Genomic DNA, 7,710 nt, shown 5'->3' with positions numbered 1-7,710 from the left:
CATTCGTGCACGAATGAATGTAAAAAAGGGGGAGAAAATCCTTGAAAAAAATCCTCTGTAAATGCCCACAGGTACACATAAAAGCATCAAAGATAAAAACTTTAAAAAACTTGCTAGAAATCCTACATTTCAGTGAATTTTTCCAGATATGCTTCTGGGCTGACACTTGATGGAAATCGAAAATAAATTCTGCGGTCAACAATGGTAGAGGGGTTCAAATGAGACAAAAGTCAAAAGAAATATAAAAAGCATTATTAAAGATCGGTTCTTTCTGTTCTATCTTGTTGAAGTGTACTACAAAATATTATTTTATATAAATTCATTTATTATTCGCATCCTATTAACTATCCTTGCATCGCCTTAGTCTGCACTTTCAATTCTCTTTGTTGTACATTCCTCGCTGTCATATTTTCAGATCTATATTTCCCGCTTCTCCGTAGAGCGTATCATCAAAGATTTCATTTGTGTGTGTATGTATACAGCGTTTTGGTTTTGCGCTTGATAGTGCGAGCGTTACATCTCTTCTACAGTGGAGTGCAAACAATGTTAGTACTGGTTTTAGAGAATAGCTCATAGATCAATTGACAAAGATTCACATTTTCCACATTTGTGTAGTATTGTATTTTTCAGTACGAGATTGAGTGAGTTTCTTGTGGTGTGCAAAAACGTGCTGTATGCCAAAATTATATTCAGTAAAGACGCATTTGCAAAGGAGAGGAGAATGATATACAGCTGAGACATTGCTATTGCTTCATTAAGTGCAGGAGAAGTTGTACCTTGTTGTTCAATTGAAACGAAAGCTTACTCCGAATCGGATTCGCAGCAATTGTTGTGTACTATTGCGTTATATTGCACGATATGTTTGCTTTTCTTTATATTTTCAACTCTGCGTTTCCCAGCTTACCATTTGATGTATGCGAAAATTTTAGTCTTTCTTAGTAAAAGTTTTAAATATTGTAATTTTTGTTAAAGTACAGTATTGCCAAATTAATGCATATATTTAATGTTTATTTGAAATAGAATTTAAAACTGTTTAAACGTACGGCAAAACTCCTACAAGTTTCGATTGAAACGAACTAAGCCATAGACGACCTACGTTTTTGTTTTGGCAACTAAGCTTACATGTTTCTACTTCGCCTTCTTTTGCTACGCAATATAACTATGAAATATCAACTTTACCCATACTACTACAGTAGCAAAATGGTGAAATTTATGGTAAGCAGCATAAGTTCTATTGTAGACAAGATATTCTTCAGATAAAATAATTCACACAAAACTTGTACGCTTGCACGCTTCGGCGTGGATAATTCTTGATTCCAAGCTTGACTAATCCAACTACACTATTCAGAACTAATCTAGCGAAAAACAAAGCCCTACCATAAACTAACATTTGAAAAATCAATTTCTACTGGATTCTCACTCGCAAAACACACTCATCTCTAACCTATGGGCCTACTTTTTGTTTAGCATTTACGTTAAAATCCACGGAAACAGGAATAATTTTCCAGCTAGTGCCTTCTTCGACTAATATATGACTCACTAGTCACAACAACGTTGAACACATTACAAATTCGGCTAAAACTCATCCCTGCTCCTGTTCATTCCCTTTCTTCCCATGTGCTCACTCACACTCACTAACGATCGATTCTCTTTACCTAGTTAATTCACAGCTCTTGGTTCATGCTCGTTTCGCGTTTTGTCTGTAACTCCCACCTTGATTTTTTCTTTTCATAAGGAAGGAGGCTTTCCCTTCTGTTTCCAGCAGCGCTTGAATTGACTCGCATTTTCGATTGATTTTTCAATGGCGCCTGGGTTATCGTATCTTCAGTAAACGTTGATAACAATAAGTCGCGCCCGGCTTAGCAGCAACCGGGTTATGTGAATAGGCTTTTATCTTTTTTGTATAAAAATATTGATTTGCTTATTTTTAGAGTGCTCAATAAATTAGGCATTTGTTTCTATGATTTCCAGTGTTGCTAGTTTATCCAGTTTTGTTCTGCTGTAAGTGGTTTGTTCTCTGGGTTTGTTCAATTGATTCAACAACTAGCGTCAGTGATTACTGTTTTTTTCTCTTTCAGTTTTTGTTTAACTTGTTTAAAAAAATGATTTGCATTACTGGATCTTTGCTTATTTTCATATTTCGTTTTCTAAACATTATTAGGAATATTTGGAAGGTTGTTTGTGTTTTGAGATTTATCATATTTCTCGCATTTCCCTCGACTGCATGTTCTACGATTTTCATGTTTCACATCGAGATTCCCTTCCTGTATTTCGATACTGTGTGGCTTCTTCCATGTTTTGTTGATTATAAGGAAACATTGATTTAACTAAATTATGGGTTTACATACTAATGAACTGGTATTAGGGTCAGAAGAATGATCTTTTTCAAAGAGTTGAGATTATATTACAACCTGCCAGGCGGAAATTTGACTGAAGTAAATCCTTGAATTTTAGAAAATAGCGAACATTTTATACTCCACATATAAACGTTCCTTGAATATTTGTTAGCAGTGTTTTGTGTGATATCAAAGAGCACTACTTAGTGCTCACAAAATAATTTTGATGCATAGTATTCAACAGATAAAACTTATCAGATTTGAAGATAGCTCGCCTCTTTATTTCGGCGTTTTTACAGCGACTGAACGTCTCTCTCCAATTCTCAACAATTGAAAATGATCGTTCTTCTCTTTGATCCTAAATCAAAAATGCAGTCTATGGGATGTCTACGGGCACTAATCACAATAATGTTCCTCTCATAAGAAAGATGAGCACACAGTTTCGGTTTTATTCTTCTGAAACCTTTTTATTGCCATTTTCGTCAAAATTATAAAACTCAATTCCAAAGTTTGAAACATTTTACAGTCTGCTTTTCAACTGTGTTTCTCGACAGCAGGAAACTTTACATCTCAGAAACAATCAAGAAGACTGAGGAAAAACGAATACCGTATATGGCATGCTGGCAACTTGGCCTTCGTCTGAGTGCCACTCCCCTCGAAAACCATCTCCCCATCGGCTAAACATCCGTTGACTTCGAGCCGGACTCATTGCAGTTCTCTTCCAGCACATTCGAGGCCTTGTCCATCAGAAGTTGCATTGACTCCGCCTGCCCTGACGTGGCACCATTTGATCCCACTCCGGTCACTGCCGCTGGCGTCGGGCCAGAGACCAACCCCGACGTTCCCTGATGGTGGTGGCCCAGCTGATGCTGGACATAGTGCTGATGCCCCAGATGGTCATCTCCGTTACCGGAAAATTTCCTAATATTGCTACTACTTACACTACAACTGCTTGCACTGCTGGCTGGCTCACACGGCTGATAGCCGCTGTACTTCAGATCCTTTGAATTCGTTCGCCGATGCCTCAGTATACTGTTCGAGTCTTCGATCAGTGCCTTAATGCCCCCCAAAATGCCACCACTGCCACTGCTTTCGCCAACCACCGTATTCAGTAGATTCAAGTCTTTGGAGTTGTTTCGCGAATGCCCGTAGCTATGGGGCGACCCTTTTGCGTACTTGGATTCCAGCTCCTCCGTCAGATCGCTCACACCTGCTCCAGCAACTCCACTAGCACCGGCACAGTTGTTCAGTTTGTTCGCATGCTTCAACAGATTGACATCGTGCGAGAAGGAACTCTTTCGGGAACTGCTGCCTCCTCCGTTGTTCGCTAGGAACTTGTTAGCAATGTCATTGTCCAAGCGGATGATGACATTGTTCGGCAAGAAGGAGAACTCCTGCCCGTACGAATAGTTCCGAGTGTGTCTCTTCTTCTTTGGCGCATTACATGGCGCCCCACCACTACAACTGTTGCTGTAGTTCAGCTTACTGTGGCCGTCCACGTTGTTGTTCTTCAGATGGTTCAGAATGTACCGGATGTTGGACGTAGGCTGCTCGTTGTTACTGTTATGCAGAGCAATCCAACGACCCAAGTGAGAAGTGGCCTGTTGTTGCTGCTGTCGGCAGCAGTGCTCCTGGTCCAGATCTCGGGAGTTGTTCCGAGTGTGATGCCGCATGAACCGTTTCAGCTTCCAGTCATGGAAATCCGTTTCCCGATTGGTTGCAGAGTTGGATCGCTGGATCTTGATGTCGCAGGAGTTACTGCGGATGTGCTTCCGGGGCCTGTGGTAATGCTGCGCTGGGGCGTCGTCATACCTGCAAGATGGGATAGACGATTATTAATTTGTACAAGGTTTTTGGATTGCATTTCTAAATCAGAAAATGTGTGATGCATCAATTTATAAATTTAAATATTTAAAATAAAAAGTATATAAAAAAATTCTCCAAAAAGCCTCAAAATGATCGAGAATTTCCAACGAAAATCCTGAAATAAATTACCCGTATTTGTTTTACATGCAAATGTGAAGATCGGTAAAGAAGACTTCTTCCGACCCGTCAGTGGAACGGGAAGCCTTCATTGCATTACCAATGATAATGGCCTGCGACTTGTAATCTTCGCTGCTGCTAGAGGGATGACAATCAGCAGTACCTACTTCGCACGCAAGAATTTCCGCAAAAAAACCTGGCGACACTCGAATGGCAATACCTGCTGTCCAGACCACGTGCTGGTCCATGGTCCAGCGTCACGAGGTTCAGAAATCAAAGAACGATGCCCTTCAATAGTCAACGCTTGTCGATGGATGGTGTAGCTGCATAGTATCGCCAGCAGCTAGACGAGCTTTTGGAAAGATTCAACGTTTGTGGAGATGTCTACAACCTATGGGACTCCATCCACGAAGCTATGACCACAACGGGGTGTGATTGGCTCTGATCAACGACGAAGGTGAAACGAATGGTTCGATGAAGAGTGCCAGGGAGTGACAGACGTGAAGAATGTCACCACAAGTCGTATGCTTGTGACCGGTACCCGAGAGAACGAAAAGCGGTGCAGGGTAGCGAGAGTTGAAGAAAAGCCAATCCACCGCATCACGAAAATGTAACACGAAGAAAGTGTGGTAGCTGGATGATCATCGACGCGCGGAACAATACCGTAATTGTACCCACCATATGCAATGATCGAGAGGGAAATTCGTTGACCGACAAAACGACGGTGGAAAGAGCACTTTCAGCAGTCGTTGAACGGCTGACAGCGAGGTGGAGAACTGTAAAGCTACTGGGAAGGATGAGATCCCGGTCAAGCTTCTAAATCACGGAAGTGAGCAGCTTCATCGATCGATCCACCGATAACTTTTGAAGATATAAGAGAACGAAAAAATGCCTACCGATTGTTTTTTTTTTGTGTGGGATATCTGCGAACCAGCGGGGTGGCCAATATTGAGCCAATATTCACCAACCCAACATCAATTCAACATGACGTCCAGTGTTCTTGTTTTGATTGTTTTGGGCGAGAAAAAACACGTGTTCTATGGGTAGGAGATATCAATAATACCTCGCTGATGCGTAGAACATTAAACAAAATGATGAACAAATCAAAAGCGTCATCAAATACGACGATTCAATGCGATATGTTAAATTGACAGAATCTAGCACTAGCAGCGTATGAGCCATTTACTCGAAAATCAGGGGCAAGGTTAGGGCAAACCGACCAAAAAGTGGGTACCAAAACGCGAAGTACCAAAACAATGTGAGGAAGAGCCGATATGTATGCAGGATGACAGTCGTGTCAGTCCCCTGCTGCGAACAGATCCCCTGAGACCCCCAGCACATGCGCTGTACATGAGCAATTCTCACTGAATTGGTCCTCCATACCTTAGTATGGATAGCGCCACGCTTGCTCGGAGCTTGCGTTGCTGGCAATCACAGCAGAGTTGTTAGACGTCATCCTCTATAGCGCCACTATAGCCGTAGATGCCCTTTACCCCTGCATATTCAACGTGACTAGCGAAGCTGAGCTTGTCATCGATCATTACCCCAAGATGCCTAAGTGATCGCTTAGACTATGATGCAACTACCTACCGAGATGACCACCATTACCTCAGTCTTGTAACGGACTAGTCTTAGTTTCCTGGATTACATCCATTCCCCAACTATGGAAATAGAGTGCGCTGCTGTCAACTCTACTTCCTCCACCAATTTGTCATAGACCACTAGGGTGATATCGTCTGCGAAGCCAGCCGACGGAAGGAGCAGCCTCAGTACGTCATCGTACATCGCATTCCATAACTTTGGGCCCAGGATAGAACCTTGAGGTATCCCGCGGTGATTCGAACGCTTTTCTGTCCTTCATCTGTGTTATACACAAAAATACTACCATCATAATAGCTTTCTAGAAGCTTTCACAATTGCACCGGTACCTAACTGGAGGCGATGAAGTGGTCGGGCTATCGTTTCCCAGCTTGCGCTGTAGAACGCATTCTTCACACCCAGAGTGACAACCGCGCAATAACGGATGTCGCTCCTTTTGTGCTCGATTGTCACCTCAGCTGTCTGAACGACCAACTGGATGGCGTCCAGAGTAGATTTACCTTTCCTGAATCCAAACTGGTTGTTGGACAGGCCGTCCGTACCTTCCGTATACGGTACTAGCCTATTGAAGATCAACCTCTCCAACAACTTGCTCGTCGTATCTAGTAGACAGATGGGTCTATACGCCGACGGTTGGTGGTTTCCCCGCCTTTAGTAGTAGCACCAATTTCTGTCGCTTTCATACATCCGGAAAAAATTCTTGATCTATGCAGCGTTGCATCGTGGTTCTGAACATGTCCTGGATCCTGGATCCACATTCACTGCCGCTTTTAGGGCAACATTCGGGATACCATCGGGTCGCGGTGCCTTATTTGAAGCGATTGAGTTCACGACTTCTGCCAGCTCTTTGTTCGTCACCCTCGACACTTCTCCTCCATCTGCCGCATACGGGCTTGTGGGACTATCAAAGCATGCCCGTTTTCGACTCTTGATTTCCTTTTTGAGAGCCAACTTTGCCTATCTGAATACTGCACCGCTTTCTCCTCTTTGTGCTTCTGTGCGTGCACGTTGCATTCTTCGTCTAGCCCGAAGGCAGATTGCTCGAAGATTTGCAATTGATTCGCACCACCAGTACACCGGTGGCCTGTTCTCTTTAGAAGGAGCTTTTCTCGGCATGGAAGCATCACACGATCGTAATATCACAGAAACTATAGTTATAGTTATAGGCATATACCTCTTCACTGTTTAGGTTCAGAGTGTTCCGTTCGCGCCTCAGGGCTTCGGTGAAACTTCGCAGTCGAACCCCGCTGTTTTTCAACCTCGGGCTTGGGTCGAGTTACATCGCATTAATCTTCGCCCGTCTGGTATTATACTATAGCGAATCGATTGTTGATCACTATGAGTATAACCATTATCAACGCGCCAGTTCATGATACTTAATAGGTTAGGACTACAGAACGTCACGTCGATAATCGATTCTGCACCATTTCTGCGCCAATTCTGCACCTGGCTGCCGATAAGCTAGTTCGACTATCATCCTGTTGATCATGTGGGAAAATTTCTCTATCAACCACTTTGGGGGCGCGTAACAGCTGCAATAGAAAACGCCGTTGATTGAGATAGAGACTACTTCTTAGATTGTGCATCGTCCTGTCCTCCCTATAGCTGCTAACTGTTGAGACCTATCCGCCACCCAGTTCCCGCTGTTGGCTGGTATGCGGTATGGGTCTGACAGTTAAACCACGTCAGTCTTCGTTTCCGAGACACAGTGGTTTAAATTTAACTGCGTTACTCCCGTTTTGGCTACTTAGATACTCCGCATGTGCCTGGACATTGTGGTTCGCCCGTTAAG

General features: G+C 43.1%; 1 protein-coding gene across 3 annotated transcripts in view; it reads right to left on the bottom strand.

Moving 5' to 3' along the window:
- Positions 1-304: 304 nt before the first annotated feature.
- Positions 305-7,710, bottom strand: part of LOC5572461 — a 252,408-nt gene continuing 245,002 nt past the window's right edge. For all 3 annotated transcript variants that reach the window (XM_021846788.1, XM_021846790.1, XM_021846789.1), the window contains one exon: positions 305-4,148. In XM_021846788.1, the coding sequence (XP_021702480.1) occupies positions 3,014-4,148 (1,135 nt within the window). In that variant the 3' untranslated portion in view covers positions 305-3,013. The remainder of the gene's footprint in view (positions 4,149-7,710) is intronic.

This window comes from Aedes aegypti, chromosome 2 (genome assembly GCF_002204515.2).
Source record: "Aedes aegypti strain LVP_AGWG chromosome 2, AaegL5.0 Primary Assembly, whole genome shotgun sequence".
Taxonomy (NCBI): domain Eukaryota; kingdom Metazoa; phylum Arthropoda; class Insecta; order Diptera; family Culicidae; genus Aedes; species Aedes aegypti.
This window is presented reverse-complemented; position numbering and strand designations above follow the sequence as displayed.